At 38.3% G+C, this 17077-nt stretch overlaps 1 protein-coding gene across 1 annotated transcript in view; it reads left to right on the forward strand.

Annotated features, from left to right (window-relative positions):
- The first annotated feature begins 307 nt into the window (after positions 1 to 307).
- The window catches only part of SPAG17 (sperm associated antigen 17), a 90448-nt gene continuing 73678 nt past the window's right edge, over positions 308 to 17077 (forward strand). Inside the window, exons 1-3 of the mRNA XM_066175525.1 lie at positions 308 to 450; positions 8873 to 9013; positions 9804 to 9863. Coding sequence (XP_066031622.1) covers positions 358 to 450; positions 8873 to 9013; positions 9804 to 9863 — 294 coding nt within the window. The 5' untranslated portion in view covers positions 308 to 357. The remainder of the gene's footprint in view (positions 451 to 8872; positions 9014 to 9803; positions 9864 to 17077) is intronic.

Below are 17077 nucleotides of genomic sequence, written 5' to 3' on the forward strand. Positions count from 1 at the left end.
CCGCAACCTCTCCAGGCAACCTGAGTCAGTGTGCGGTCACCCGCACAGCAAAGTTCGCACTCATATTCAAGTGCAACTTCCTGTGCATCAGTTTCTGCCCGTTGCCTCTTGTCCTGTGGCTTGGCATCACCGAGCGGAGCCTGGCTCCATGCTCTGACACCCCCTTTAGATATTTACAGACGCTGACGATGTCCCTTCCCGAGGCCGAGCAGACCCGGCTCCTGCAGCCTTTCGCCGCGGCAGCGATGCCGCAGGCCGGACCCCGCGCTCCCCGGGCGGGCAGGCTCCGCCCGCGGGCGCCGTCTCCGGGGCGACGCGTGGGGCCGGCGGCGCTGGGGCTGCGGCTGCCGCACCGCCATGGGTCCCAAGCGGCCCAAGTCTGTCCGGGATTCGCCGGTGTCCGAGCAGCCGAGCTGGGAGGCCGCGCTGGTGTCCGCCCACCTCGAGGAGGTGAAGGCAGCCGGGGGTGCAGAGCCGGCGGGGAAGGGGCAGCGGGCTGGAGGCGGCTCGGGCCGCTCCGCCGCCCTGGAGGTCGCGGCTGCCAGAGGCTCCAGGGCGGCCCCGGGGAGGGCTGTGAATGGTCCCGATGTGCGGCGGAGCCCCTCTGCCCCCGCCACCGAGCGTGGCCTTGCTGGTCTCTTTGCTCCTCCTCTCTTCGGCACTTTCCTTTCTGGGCTCTGGGTGCCAAGTTTCGGCTCGGAGTGAACTTTTTATAAACTGCTGAACAACGAGGTTTGATGGAGGTGCTGACACAGCATTAACCGTAGCGTTGAAAATGTGAGGCTGTAATTTTCCTGCCTGAGTGTGTGCAGCTAAAAGGCACCTTTTTTTTTTCTTTTTTTTTTTCTTTTTTTTTTTTTTTTTCCACATAGTGTGAGGATCTAAAGGCTTATTTAGGTTTCCAGATTCTGTGTAAGCAATGTAATTCTCATAAATCTCGACTTGCAAGAGAGAATTTGGTTTCAAAGTAGGGTGGTAGTTTAGCAAACAATAATATTTATCTCACATGTGTTTATCTAGCACGGCTTCTGCAAGTGAGACAAATTACTTCCGTGGTTTCCTTGTTTTCTGGATTCCTGTTGTGCCCTATTTAAAAAAAAAAAAAAAGCAGCTTTTTGTTTTAGCTGATGTGGGTTTATGTTTTGTTGGGGTTTTTTGTTCGTTTGTTTGTTGTTTTTTTTTCCTTTTAATATGCCAGCAGCACTGGTTAAATATGAGGAAATTTTAATTCTGGAGGAGGCTTTTAAACTGGCTAATTGCTTTTCCCGAAAAAGCCACAGATGTCCAAAAATCTCTTAAATATTTACTTGCTTTTACTTTTATTTGGTAGTAACCATATAATACAAGCTTAGTCAAACAAGACCACTTTTTGAAAAGCTTAGGCTGTTGTTTCCCATTTTTCCCTAGAACACAGATTTTTCAGTAGAGTTCTAAGGTGCTTGAGCCCTTTTTTCTTGTGAGTCTTGTCCCTACCCTTGGGAAACCTCCCTAAAGTGTAAGAACGGGGTGAAGGTTCAATCTCCATCACCTACTCTGTTCCTGGTCTTCCTCCAGTGCTTAATAGCAAGGTGCCAATTAGTGATTATGTTTTTTTATGGTGGTGTTTATTGTGGTTGTGGATATTGTGCAGTGAATTCACTGAACAAAGTGCTTTGTATGCCCTGCTGCCTCTACACATAATTTATTACATTTCTTAAATGCAAACCATTATACTGAAGTATTTTTAAACGTAGGAAATAAAATGCTCAAAATTTAGGAAATGTCAAAGTTGGTATTATTCTGGACCACACATTGAGGCAGATGGAAAAAAATGTTGAGTGTTCACTGAATGGGGCAAGAATTCCATAGGAAAAAGTATGCGATCGCCTAATTAAAGATTATCGTAATGCCTGTACCCATGGGGGCTGACTTGAGATTCCTTGTTTCCATAATTCTGGTATCATCTAACTGCTTTCTGTTCCAGTTAAGCTAATTTCACTTTCTCTGCCGTGCTGTTCACAGACAGGGCCTTGGGAACTTGGGGAAAACTGTCCCCTTGCTGCGGTCAGCTTGAACTCGGGCTTCTGAGATGCTGGGCAGCCACTGAAATTTCTTACTGCAGGAGTATTCTTGTTCAGCTCTTACAGTCACGGGCAAGAGCACACTCGGTGCAAAACTGTCAAATGCCAGCAAATCTCTTCTGAGCATGTGTGAATCAAGATTCATCAAGTGTGGCCAAATGTGGGTGTACATAATGTAAATAAACATGCTCTGTAAAAGCAAATCTTTGACACAAGTGCAGCTCTGCTGCCAAATTTAATTCCTTCCTCTTGAACACAGAGGGCATTGAATATCTTAACTACTTAATCACATAGGGGTTTTTATTAAGGGATAAACATGATTTTTAAAAATCAAATCTCTTTCTGCAAATAGTCTAACCACACTTTCCCTTCCCCCACCCACGCTGCCCCAGTAATCATATAACATACAAAGTTTAAACTCAAATATGTAAAGCTCAGGAACTGAAAGCAGTCTGTAAGAGACAGCGTTGAGCAGCTTGTATTTTAGATCTCACCAGACACAGTGCACAAACCTTATTTCTCACTCATCCTCAGTATTGTATGTGAAATACCATATGAATCTGAAATGATTTTGGAGATGACAGGAATTCCTATCAAGTAAATAAATGTCTCTCCTCATAATTCATATGTAAAGAATTTTAAAATCTTTTACTTGTATCAGTTTGAAAAATATTATTTCCCATTATTGGATGCAAAGGGAGTTTACTAGAACTGGTTTTAAATTGTACCAGATAGAGTGGTGAATTTTCACATTTTAATGTGTTTATGACTTGCACTATTTTATTAGTTCAATCTATGAAAAGCATTTTACCACTGCTGTTAAGATTTTTATGAATGGGTATGCTAACAAAAATATTATTTAAATGGTATTTACTAAGCAAATAATTGCTTTTACTAAATGCACTGTGAAAACTGGCAAACACAGAACTTAAAAACACGTAGAGAGGAAATATGGATTTTCCAGAGCCTCACATTATAGTTTATGTATATCTTTCTTGTTTGTAATGTGCTATGCAGAAGAACATGCAGTTGCAAACTACATTTGCCTTCAGATATTTATCATCTATTTTGATTGGGTTCACTACAGAATTAAATTACAAAATATAAATTAAGATTCTTAAGTAATTTTAAACTTAGCATGTGTTAAGTAGCTAAAGGGCAATATTTGCTAAATGAAAGGTGAAGTCTGGGCAAATACAGCCCCTAATTGAAATAACTGTCATTTATTATTTGTTCTTATTAACTAGTATAACTAAGCATAGCAGCTGGAAGCCATGTTCTGTGCTGACTTTCCATATGTATGATTTTTCTCATTTCATTGGCATTTTAGAGCCTGAAAATTGAGCTTGAATCTTGTGAAACCTCTAAAACTGTTCTGAATAGGATGGCTCCACTTTTGATTGCTATTCATACTACTTCCTCCTCAGAGAAAAATGAACATTTTGTTGAGCTTTGATAGTCTTTTGTCTGCCCATGTTTTACAGCAAAAGCTCAGGCTCTTATGAACAAAAGCCATTAGTAGATGTGGGTGTGTCAATCAGCAGGTAATGAAAGTGGGTCTGCAGATTTCCAAGCAGTGATGTCTACCTTAAGGCTACAAAACTCCTGATAAACAACTTTAAGAGTAATGCCAGTTGTATTTACTGGTGTACAAGCGCTCCTTCATTGTTGAAAGTAAAGGGTACTAGAGTTGCTACTATAATTGTTCATCAATCACTGATATGTTTGATGCTCAGATGTTTTGAGTGTGTGTTTTCAAATGTTTCTTCTCTGCCCTTACAGGTAAATTTGAAATTCTCTGTTGCTGTAATGAAATTAACTTACTGGTTGTTGTCCTAAGGGGTAAAAAACAATCAATCGAACAAAACAAACACATAACCCGCAAAAAGAAAAAACCCCAAACAAACAACCAAAAAAGCAACCAAACAAAAAACAGTAAACCCCACAACATTAAGTACCACAAAAAGAAAATGACAGATACCCAGATTGTCTGGAAAGGAGAGGAGGTTAAGATGGCTGCTTCTGCTTTTCTTGGCCAAATAGATCTAGAAACTGGTACTGAAAAAATAAACAATATACCTGACTTGTTCAACTGTCTTCCCTAGAACAGCTGCCCTTTTGTGTCTAGGAAATGAAGCAGAGAAAACAAGATATGTATAAAAACGAAGAAAAAAAATGTGTGCTACATCTGCTTTTTTCTTCAATGTGAATTAAAGTGAGATATTTTCTTAACATAGCTATGGCTATTCTAATACTGCTGTGATGAAGATATGCAGGCTATGTGTGCTGGTTTTTAACATTGGAAAAAAATCACATTACAGAGGAACACAATGCAGCCTTGAGAGCAAATTCCTGAGAAGATGAGGCACCTTCTCTGTTTTGTGAAAGCAAGGATTTTGGACAATCATTTGCTGCTTTCATGGAGCTTCCAGAATTTGGCTGATCTTGCAGATTTGGACCCTCTCCAACTAAGGAACATAGAAGTTTTGCACACAGATTGTTATTTCTAACCCTGAGAGACTTTGGTGCATTTCAACTCTTGACATGGCCAGGAGTTTTAAAACCAGGACAGTGTCAATTGTAACAATGGTGGTCACTGGATGTTTTCCAGTGAGAGCCGTCTGGCTGGCCCTTAACTGGAGTTTGTTTCAGGTTGCTCAAACGGTATCCAGTTGCCAATGCCACATTTCCAGCTTCAATTTTTTTAAATTCACATTTGAACCAGCATTGTTGATTCTGTGGGATATCTGTTCTTCCCTGCATTTTGGTTTTATTTGTGCAGTTTGTAGTGCTCATGTTAAATTCTCAATGGCAAGCTCCCTAGACTGTTTCCATGGTTTTCCAGTAGTTATTTTTATGGTTTTTTCTATCCTGTTCATTAAGCTGGGAACGTCATTTGAGGTAGCCTTAGGGTCACTAATCTGTCCTCTTTCAGATCCTTTCTCAAGCCTTGATACTACAATAACATTTGAAAGAATCAAACTAAGTAGAGGAGCAGTTGTATATTGAGGGAGAAAATATTTTTAAAGTAACCATATACATTTTACTACTTTTCTTTCACATTTTTATGTTGTGATTTTAGGTGGTGAGCTGTAGAAGCAGGGTCTGTTTCTTCTCTGTCCTTTCAGTGCCTTGAACATTAAGGATACTGTTACAGGATCGATACTATAAAGCCAGTATTGCAAAAATATTAGATTTTTAACCTCAGAAAATAGTCTAATCAATTAAACACCTTAAACTGTGTATTTATGCTGCACACTGACTATTGACTTCAGTTCATGTTCTCAGTGTGCAGCTTTTCTGAAAAATTATCTTTAAGGGCTTCAAAACCAGCCAGTCTAGAAATAGATGACATGCTATTAATGACTCTGAGAAGACTAGATCATTATTTGCTGTGAAGATGTGTGTAGCTACTTTGGATATTTCCTAGCTACTTCCAGGTCCTATTCCCAGGTATTGCACTTTTTTTAGAAAATCAGTTTCTTGTCTTCATTTAGTACTAGGGAGGTATAGGCTGTCTCTAATAATGATTAAATTTTTGTGCAAAAGACCTTGTACTGAGCCGCAAATACTTCTGTAGAATTAAGTAAGGTTATAATTTTCGCTACCAGTTCAGTTATGTTGCAGAGGCTCATTCCATGTCTTTTATTTTAATGTGTTAGCCAATGGTTTGCCTGTGGTATAAATATCCTCATAGCTGTTCCATGGAGCAGCTTTATCACCTTATTTCTTTGAAGCAGAGTATTTTCGGTAGGGAGAAGTTGTGTCCCACTGATGGTAATTCATTCTTGGATAACAAAAATCTGGATTTGGATAATTTTCTTTGTGCAAGTCCTATTTTTTTTTTTTTTAATACTCATTTTGCACAAGCAGGACCTACCCTGATGTTTTGCTTTGATGCTTTGTCACAGGCTGCTGAGAAGGTGGGCACCACAGTGGGAACAAGGAAAATTCTCTTCTCGTAGAAAGGCTTATATTATTTTTGTGGAGAAGGTCATTGCTTGACCACAAGTCTGAAAATACCTGGGAAATATTATATGGGCTAGAGAATAAGAATTTGGAGAAGGAATCTGAGGATGGAGAAAGCCTGAAGTGGGATCAGATAATGAAACTGGAGACTAGCTGAACAAGGAGACATAGGACAGGAGCTGGGGAGCAAGTCACAGGTGGGCAAAACACTATGACAAGTGGTGTAACTCAGATGAGGAACAAAGAGTGGAAAAGGAAGGAGAAATTAACTAGGAACAGTTGTGACCAAGGGGTGGAAAAACCGAGGAGAGAGAGGATGATAAGGAAGACAGGTTCCATGGACATTGTTGTTGCAGTGATATTAATCAGTACTAAGCAGGTTTAATTTGTGGGCAGCAAGCTTTCAGCATGTTTTAAGGAGGAACTAAAGAAGCCATAAGTCAGGGTTTTAGAACTCTCTGATTGATATTTTTTTATATATCTGAAGAACTGCGGGAAATTGTGGGAGTAAGCTCTGTTTTTCTGCTGAACCATGCTTACCACAGGATCCTGAGTAGAACCTGACATTCCTGATTCTTGCTGCTCTTGAGCTGTCAGCATCTCTCTGTGAGACTTACTGGACCTTGTTTCCTTCACTTGATGGTCCTCACTGAATTGGGCAGTGAAGTGACAACAGTTGCTCTGTTAGCTCATGCCACAGGTAGATGGTTATTCTAAAGATTCCACGTCTGCTGGTCAGCATTGGGAACACCAGGATACTGCCATGTCAGAGCAGTTCTGAGAGCCTAGAAAATTATGCATTTCCACACAAGCATGGGCATCTAAAAACTTCTGTTCAAAGAATGCTGAAATTTTACTGTCCAACTCTTGGCAGGTATACAGTGATAGATTTAATCCAGATTCGCTACAACTCCTGTGCATGTTGACAATATTGGAATACCTAGAGCCCTTTCATGGTGCTGTGCACCAGTAGCTATCTTGCAGCTTTAGGCAGAAAGACTTAAAAGAGCAGAATGAAATTCAGTGTACTTGGTGCGGTCCTCACTAGTGCTGCCACTTCTCCAATAAGTGGTGTCTGCTACCCTAGTGCAGCAGGACACTCATAAATTCCACCATGTTTGCACACTCCTAGAGTATCAATCAAGCATCAATGATATGCTTGATCTCTCTAACACTTCATAATTTTAAAAACTTGAGGTTTATTTTGTGCTGCAATAAACCATCAAGGAAGTTCATGATTTGTGGAGCTGTAGGCACCCTTTTGGATTAGTTACCTGATCTGTAGCTACTTGCAGTTTCACTTAATGAGCCAGGTGATCTTACCTCTTTTTTGTTTTTCTGAATATTCTGTGGTTAGAAAAACGGGGCATACTCATGTGATGTTATCCTTTGTTACCTTAAGTGTTTGACAAACTCTTTCCCACCATGCAGGCATGCACTGTTTCGAAACGTAAGTCAACTGAGGCTTTCTTCCATCCCAAGCCATCAGTTACTCAAATTGCAGACTTTTAGGTAGGCTCTTTACTAGCTAAGAAAAGGAACAAATGAAGAAGGGTACTGTAAAATTGGAAGAAGATGCTTCTCTTACCATCTGAGTCTTTTTCTTAGAATGGTCCTTTTCCTCACTTTACCATAACTCAGCTCAGGTTTTGTTCCTATTCCACAAGGACTTTTTACATAACATAAATACATGAAAATATTCAATATCCTGAAGTTACCTCCCTCTCTTAAATCTCTTAAAATCTTTTCTTGCTATGATGCACACTGGACTGTGACTCTGCTTAGCCTGGTCCTGATTAATGTGACTGTCCTGGGACTGCCTTGATCTGACTGAATCCCTTTCCATATTTACCTTTATGCAGCTGCATTGGTAACCTTGCAGTTTACACATGCAGATATGCATTGAAAAAAAGTAAATTTGGTGATTACTGTACATCACAACCATTACAAATGTCCGTAGTTCAGCCACCACTAATGCTGATAAGAAATACTCTAGAGTGAGATGTAGATGTGCTGGAGATGGTGACTATGAAAGGGATTCCAGTAGGAATATGAAAGAGAGTACCCAGTAAAAGTTGCTTCAATTATATAATTTTAAAGCTTTTGTGGATGTACATCACTAACTAAAGTGTTCCAGTCTTCTCTTGTTCTGCATTTTTTAATGCTGAAAATATTTCTTACATTACAGTTATGTGTATGCTACTGCAAATGTTTGAAAACTGCTAGTGTTTTTAACTTATCAATATTGTAGTGTACAACTTGCCATTGGTAAATAATTTTTCTTGATTCAGAATATTTAGTGAAACCAGGCAAGAGTCATACTGTGCACTAATATACCTTCATAAAACATCATAAAAATAACGCTACAATGTACAGAAAATAGTATTTGGGCATTATCTAATTCACAGGATGAGAGAGCTGAAAATTATTTTTTTTTTCTACATCGAATAATCACAATAATACATATATCCAAAATTAATTTCTTGTTTGCTACCTGAACTGTCAAATCTGCAAATATCATTTAAAAGTTAGTACACCTCTGTGAAATGCTAATGCATCATTTGCCTGCGAAAGTGTTTAAGGCTGTTAGTAAGCATGTGTGTTTTCCATAGCATAATGCTGCCACCTGATGGCAGAAAGAATTGGGACAAAATAGTATAGACTTTTTCGGGTTGCATGCAATTTCAGTGTGATTAATACAGTGATGTTTAATGTCTTAAAGTGACATAAAGCCGCCTCTGCAAGATTACTCTTTGGAACTGCAGAGAAGAACTTTTGCTGGTGTGAGTTTTAATATTTATTTTACATAAATATTTACTTAAGTATTTTATTTTGGAATGTAGGATGACTGGAAGCCTAGCATCACTTTCATTGTTGGGACCAAGACTGAGGATGAAATCCACACCCAGGCCCTGGCTCTTGCTGTGCGGGTGCCACTGCGAAAGCTCTTCAGTGTGGTAACACGTGAAGACATTTACAGACAGGTATTCCAAGAAAGTAACTTAGTAATGAACCAAACTGTAGATGTCACTTCTAGATCCTACCTTCTTTGGTCTGTGGTAAACTACTCTGTGGAAGTTTCAAAAATTTCACTAATTCATTAAGATTGGAAACGATCTTTAAGATCATTGAGTCCAACCTTTGAACACCCCTTTATCAACTAAACCACAGCACTAAGTGCCACATGCAGTCATTTCTTGAACACTTCCAGGGATGGTGACTCTACCACCTCCCTGGGCAGCCCATTCTTAAGCTTGACAAATCTTTCTGTGAAAAAAAATTCTTCCTGATATCCAGTGTGAACCTCTCCTGGCACAGCTTGAAGCCATTTCCTCTCGTCCTGTCATTTGTTGCCTGGGAGATGGGGCTGATCCCCACCTTGCTACAACCTCCTTTCAGGGAGTTATGGAGAGTGATAAGGTCTCCCCTGAGAAATGGATTTCTCTAGACTAAACAGCCCCAGCTCCCTCATCCACTCCTCATTGGAGTTATTCTCTTTTTACCAACTTCATTGCTCTAATTCATAGAAGTTTAAAATGGAAAAAGAAAAGCTTATGGAATAAACTGCTCTGCTCCCTGTAAATGAAGTTTTGTTACAGACTTTTCTTCAAGATGCTGATCAAAAAAACTCCCTCCCTAAGGTACAGGGTTGCCATATGATGATTCCTCACTGTTTTGGGGTGTGAGTGTAGTGTTTGCAAAAGGGAATAATGAGTGAAGTACTAACTTTAAACATAAAATCTTCTCACAGTAGAATGCTTTATTTACTTGCAGATCACAGAATTTGGGGGTCAAAAGGGAAAAAAGGCTAAGAATCTGCCTGTGTACTATGAGGTAGGTTAAAACATGTATTGCAGAGTCAGTGTTCTTTTACACTGAAATGTCTAGAGCCTTGTGGTTTTGTTATTCATTCTTGAGTATATGCAAATTTGTTGGATGTAGCTGGTAAAAACATTCAACCATCTAGATACTTAAACTGCTTTGTTTTTGTGATACCAGCAATATTCTGTTGGACTGCTGATTAAGTGATGATCAAAACTTGTTTTCAGGGTTATGAATTTCATTATTAAAGGATGTATTACGTGGTCATATTTTGATGGTGATGTCTCAAATTACAGAAAACCTGTCAGACTCTTCTGTCTCAGATGCTCCCAATAATTTAGAAACTTATACCTTCATTTATGGGTATTAGCAGTCCCCTATATGAAACACTATTCTATGTGCTAGTACCCATTATAATCTCAGTTTGATGAAACCTGGTTCATCTAATGGGCTATGTCAGCAGGGTTTGGAATCATGCTTAGTACAAAGAGTACTTCCTCCTACCCTGTTAATGTTTTACCTACAGCTTGTGAGAGGCGATAAAATCCTGCTATTAATTTGAAGATTGTTTCAAATTTTCTCAGGTAGAATTTTACGGTCCTTACAGAGCTGGAGCGTAAAGAATTTTGGATCCCTCTAAAAAGACTGTTTGTGTTTTGTTTCTGCAATGACTAATAAACTTTTTATGTGTCTCAGGTTTTGGTGGACTTTATAACAGTACTTTTTAGCTGCGGTCTGTTTTTCAGTAATGCCAGGCTGCTATCTGAACAAGTCCCTTTGGAATTATTTACCACTGACAGGACTGTGAATTTTATGCAATTAACCCTCTTCATTTAGGACTAGCCTCCCAGGCAAACTCACCCTTATATTACCTGGTATGTAAAACTTCTTCAGTTCTACTTGACAGAAAGATTTTGAAGTCTAGCTCTAAGCAGAAGCCTTGTATGATACCTGTATTTAATTACTAAGAGCAATTTTCCTTGTGAAGTGGACACTTATTAAATTCCAGCTGTCAGTGCTGTGTCTCATTAGCTACTTACTTTACTCCTCAAAGACATTTTTTTCCTCCCCTCCTTTAACACAGAATATAAAATGCCTGTTCTGACCTTTTGGTTGGACTCAGTTTCCGTTCAGGCTGTAGCAAATTAAAAGATCGATCATGTTGCCACAGCATTAAGATCCCACTTCTCTGGGCAGAGTTTGTTCCTGAACATTCACGTACATTCCATGTGCAGTTTGAGCAGTCAAAGCTTTCACTGCTTCCAGTAGCGAAGATAAACAAATACAAGGTTGGCACAGAACACAGGGCTGTGAAAAGTTCTTCTGAGAGGAGCATTTCTGTCATTGCCACATACAGTTCTCTGTGGCAGGATTCAACATGCTGCCATTTCCACAAGTTTCCGCATTCATTTTTAGAGGTACTGTGAGATTCCTGACATTTAACCGTCTTTGAACATACGACATATACATATGTGTGAATTTGGGACTAATGACGTGCATAGTAATGTGGTTGTTACTGGTGTTAGTCATAATCTTGTTACCCATGCCATTGGTCTTACACTTTGCATCCACTGAAATGCACGAGTTTTAATAAATTTCAGTGCAGAAGTCTGCAGTGCTTACTAGTCAAGAACTTTTAACAAACAGCTCATGATACATGGCAAGCTAATTATATATCATATTAAAATAATTCCTGCTGTCTGTTCTAAGTTATTCCCCTTCAGGCTTTCTATCATTTTATTGTTTAGTATCTCATATCACTCTTACTGTACAAAGTGAAGAGGCTCAGGGTAGAGTTTGTAAATATGTAGCTAAAAGATTTCCAAATCCATGAGAATTAGGTGTCTAACACCTTTTCTGACTCCTACATGACTTGATTGGTGTAGGAGTCCTGTTTGGTAGTCTTTTACTAATTCCAGCACTTAATTGAATGATTATAGGCTCATTCTCTCATAAAGATGCTGGGAAAATAATTTTTTCCCTTATATATGAAAGGGAAAATGTTATGCTTCCTGTAATATATCAACAGATTTCATAGTTTATTGTGTACAATTTTTCTAACAAGACCTACAACTAAAAATATATGTATTTTATCAGCAAGGTGTTTATTTTTTATTGTTTATTTTTTAATTTTATTTTTATTGTTTATATTTTATTACACACCTGTTTGTTGGGTCAGTTTTCTATTAAGGTTAATAACATCATGTGTAATTAAGATATTTTGCCACTACTAAATATGATAATGTTGTTAAGATCTGATTATTGAGAGATGCCTCTGCCCAAATTAAGGTGCAAACAAGACCATATGCCAAAGTCAATGGTACAGATTTCATTTAACAATGAATTAGAAATAGAAGAAAGGGGGCAGAAAGAGAGGGTTCAAGTAGAAAGTTACACCACCCATGGATCCAGCAGCATCCTGTTAGTCCTTCTTCACTCTGGACTTTTTTTTTGGGGGGGGGAGGGTCCCAAGGTCATTCAAAACTTTTCATTATCTCTACATTTTAGCAAACAAAGAAATTAATGCTTGTTGACTACGCAGTTCTTTTATGCTGTTGGTTAAATCATTACCTCACCTCTAATGCTGGTTAGTCTGAATGCTCAGTCTTTCTCTTCTCTGGAGTCAGTGGGTTTCTGGGATCAGTGTTCACAACCTTCCCATGCCGGAATTACCTTTTGTCCAGTTGGAGCTGATTTCAGCACAGATGCTGAGTTGGCTGTCCTTGTAACTCATAGATTCCCCATTTGTGTCCATTGTCAGTGATACATTCTTTTCCCTAGACTTTGTTAACCTCCCCCTAGGTCTGAGGTAGCACCTACACAATAGTACCACCTTTATCTTATGTTCTCTACAGTCCAAGTTTCAGGTATCCAGAGAAGTATTTAGGTGGGGCTTTGGTAGTCGTTGCTAGCCACAGATGCCATCTCTCCCAGACCTTGGGGTGGTCTTTGTTGGACTGATGATATGCCTATGAGCAGTTGCTTCTTTACACAGTTTGCCACAGTGGGAATTTTTGTCCAGATATGTTACCCAGGATGTGCTAGCCAGATCTTCCCTCTACCAGACCTGGAGTTAGCACCATCCCGTTGCTCCCTTCTGTGCTAATCTGATGGTAAAATCCTTCTGTGGCCTTAACAGTGTTTGAGACAGGCAACTGTACTCTTTAAGTACTTAAAAGTGTTCTAGTTTCCCAACTTCGAATTTTTAAAATCTATTCAAGCCTAAATTTTCCTCACTAGAATTGTTCATGAGGCTGATATTTATTTCCCCTACTTCCCACTTGAAATTTCTGGTGAGATTGCATTCAGGGGCTGTGTAGATTAAAGGATCTTTTTTTTTTTTTTTTTTTTTTTCCTTGTTAGAGTTATTTTGCAGTTTTGTTGGGCTTACTGGGGCAGGGGACAGAAAGTTGCCTTTGTGTTACCTGGGAAATTCTGAGAAAAAATCATGTCCCATGTCCCATAAGGAAACAAGCTGGAGCTGCAGGATAGTACCATGGTGATTATGAAAGCAGATGGAGCCTCATGAGGCCCCTTCACATGAGATGACTGGAAGAAGATGGATCCTGTTGCTGGAATTGAACAGTTGAATAAGTGTCATGGCCAAAAGAGAGAGAGAGAGAGGGATCAGAGGGAGAGAGATGTGGATGAGTTTTGTGGTTCTGTCAGATAAGCTGAGATGCTTGGGAAGAAGTTTTATGGAAAGATGAAAAGGGCACAGCTGGCAGAGATGAGAGCAGTTTTGTTTGGTTGTGGATTCCAGAATGTTGCCTTCAAAACATTGTCTTTGTGCTTGAGAAGCCAGCAAAACTAAAATCTTGTAACAGAAGCATCCTTCCATACCGCTCTGACTCATCTCTGGGACAAGTCATCCTGTGTAACCAAAAAAGGTGTTATTAAAACTGTTAATCTTTATTCTACTACCAGACAAGAATTAATATATTAGTAATTGTTTCGCCCAGCAAAGTTTCTGCTATAGTTGCCGAACTGAAAAATATTATCAGGTCAGATGTCAAATTCAAATTGTGTCCCATTCTCATCCTGGAATTCCATGAGACTGGAGCAGCATGGATCAGTTGTAAGTAAGTTTTTCTCAGCTGTTAATCACCAGGTTGATAACTAAGTCTACTGGCATCTCCTGCATTCCTCCCTAGACTTATGATTCAATGAGGACAATTATAGGTCAATACTAGTTTAAAAAAAAAAATCCTGGGCATAGCAGAATTATGCTTATATATATCTGTGTGTGTGTGTGTATGTGTGTGTATGATTATTATTTATATATGTATATATAAATTTTATGCATATATATCTACCATAACTTGCAGGAGGTAGGAGGAGGAGGAGGTGATTGGAGAAGGCATTCATATTAGAAAGGAAAAGATAAATGGATTACCTAGGCTTTGGACCTCAAATGTAGTGGAAGTGTTTGGTGCAGTTGAATGTTTCCAGCATATAATTCTTTTTCCTTTTTTTTTACACCTATACCCTGTGTAGGCTTAAATTATGCCAACACAATGATGCCTTTTTTCTCCTCTTTTTCTTTCCTTCTTGTCCAAGACCACAGAGCTTAGAGAATTCTGATTTTCACTGTATTATATTTTCTGTGAAAAGGCCTCCTTATTTTCTTTTTCGTTAAGAAAACAAAATAGAATTGATAATTATTTTACCCTCCCTCTATTTATTGTCTTTTGAACCCTCTTTTAAGACATTAAGGAAATAATATCTCCTTTGTTTTTCTGCAATGATCAGCATTTCATTGCCAATATACATTATTATAATTTTCCTTTTTTAAGTGTTGGTGTGATATTTTCTTTTATTTGCTGTAAAACTGCCCTTGTTCTCCAAGAGTTGGCTAAAGTCAATACTTGTAGTCCAAAAGAGTTCCTCAGCTACCTGGTTTTAATACTTTGATTATATTGTCCAAGTCTACCGATTTTTGGTATTCCTAGCTTTAAAAGCTGCCTTTTTGCAACTTTTTCTTGATGCAGTTGTAAATAATTGCTTTTAATGAAATGAGGCAGCCATATTATCTGGGGGGTTTTTTTCTGAATATAAAGCAGAATAATCTCTGATTAGCCCTACTTTTCCTGCATCTATATTGACTCTTCTATTTTTTCAATTTAATACCAGACCTATGCCATGTTGATGATTTTTTTCTCTGACACAGTTAAAAAATAAACTCATCCTTATCTCTGCTGGCATCTTTTGTCTCTTAATTTTTTTTCCTTTCTTCATTGAATCTGAAGTAGTGAGGACTTTTATATTACACTATCCAGGATCTTGTAATCCCACCTGATTTATGTGAATTATCTCTGATATTCACATGTGATGAGCAAGCAAATGTTAGATTTCAAATCACACACTGGAACTGTAAATATTTAAACAGAAGATAATACAAAATTTTGACTACAAATCATTCTACATTTTGTTGTCACTGGGAGAACACAGGACCTGTTTGATTGTCCTGTTTCAGATCTGAGTGGCAGATTGTTTTTCATACAAAACTTTATTTTATTTACCCTCACTTTATTTTACCTCCTTGCCAACAGGGAAGCAGGTGTCAGCTTAAAAACCTCAAGCCTCTGGGTGGACAAAAGCGGGAGAAACTCCAGGTTTATTGTCAAGATACATAACAGCCAACCCTTATCACCAGGCATGCTGAGATACCACTAGTTGTGCAGTTTCATTAAACAAACCAAAGAGATCCCCAAACTAGATCCTTCTATTGCCAAGCATAACATGCATAGTTTTGCCATTAAAATCCAGTTCAGTTGAGTGCTTGCATTTAAATCTTTATTGGCTCATGTTTTGTACAGCTCATTTGAAGGACCTAAAAGGTAATTGGTTAGAAATAGAATCTTAGTGTTTTAAAATTATTTATGTTGTACATGTTTTGGAGTTTTTTCCTTTGGGTTTGTTGTTATTGTTGTTGTTCTTCCCCTAAGATTGTGATGCCATAATCCTTGGGAAATTCCATAATGTTCACTGCATTTTTTGCCTTAATAGGCAATAGACTGTAGCAGATTCAGAAGAATCCTTGAGTTTTCTGGATGTACATAAAACAGATTCCTCTTCTGTCACTTCCAACACAAAACATATAACCAAGATATTAAGCACTTCTGTAGGATAGTAAAACATAACAATTAACAAGCCCAAGCTGAAAAAAAAAAAAGTGAAATAAATTTAGCCAGGAAGCAGTGGATGTAAGCAGTTTACAAGCAATCCTGGGAATTCATGCTTTGCTAGAAATGCTTTGCTAGAGTGTACACTTATGAAGAGTTGCTGCTGGTAAGATTATTTGAAGCACTGATCACATTATGATGTAGAGAGAAGGTCCACTTTAGATTGGAACTGAGTGTATGCTTCCTGGGGTAGGTGCTCCTACTATATTATGAAATGTTGCATATATTTGTGTATTGTATTATGTATAATTAAATTATTTGATTATATATAATTATAGTTAGGACAATAGATATATTTAAAAGATATTTTTAAAATGTGTATGCATGTGTATAATTATTCAAAACTACTTTCTATTACTCATCCCAATGGCATGAATTTCATTTTTTAAAAAATTAAGAATAGATGTTCTCTTTCTAAATATCTTTCATATCCTCTCTTCAATAGGTCTTAAATGCCGTATGCCTTTCTATTACCTTATATTGTTCTATTGTCTATGTCTGATTTTTAGACTCTTATCATTGTGTTTAACAATATCTTCAGAAAAAAAAAAGGAGGGTAGCACTAGGGACATGGAGTATGCATTTATTTGTGTTCATTATAGTAAATTCTTAGAGTCGAAAAATCAAAAGTTTTGGGTTTAGCTTGATGTGGAAGGGAACTTTTAATGTCAGAGACGTAACACTTTATGGGAAGGAATATTTTCACCAAGTACAAGTTCAGAAGAGTTGTCTGACTCTGGGAGAAGAGCAAACTCAGTAGTAGCCAGGATATGAGTCACTCAAGAAAAAGGTTTCACACATAATGCTAGTCAGGAGTGGTTTTAAGAAAGCCTTTTTATTTCTTGGGGAAACATATAATTGAAGCTTTCCTATTTTTGTGTAAGTGTATAGATTATGACACAGCACCATAACAAAGGTTATGGTCCAGATTTAGGCTTTCTCAAAAGTAAAGATAGCCCTATCAAAACCAAACCTTCTCACTCTACATATGCATGTCAATAGAATTCTTTTCCTGATGCAAGTTAGATTTTGTTTTCATTC

The sequence above is a fragment of the Chamaea fasciata genome, unplaced genomic scaffold (assembly GCF_029207755.1).
Source record: "Chamaea fasciata isolate MVZ Bird 193981 ecotype frontalis unplaced genomic scaffold, bChaFas1.0.hap1 SCAF_2, whole genome shotgun sequence".
Classification (NCBI taxonomy): Eukaryota; Metazoa; Chordata; class Aves; order Passeriformes; family Sylviidae; genus Chamaea; species Chamaea fasciata.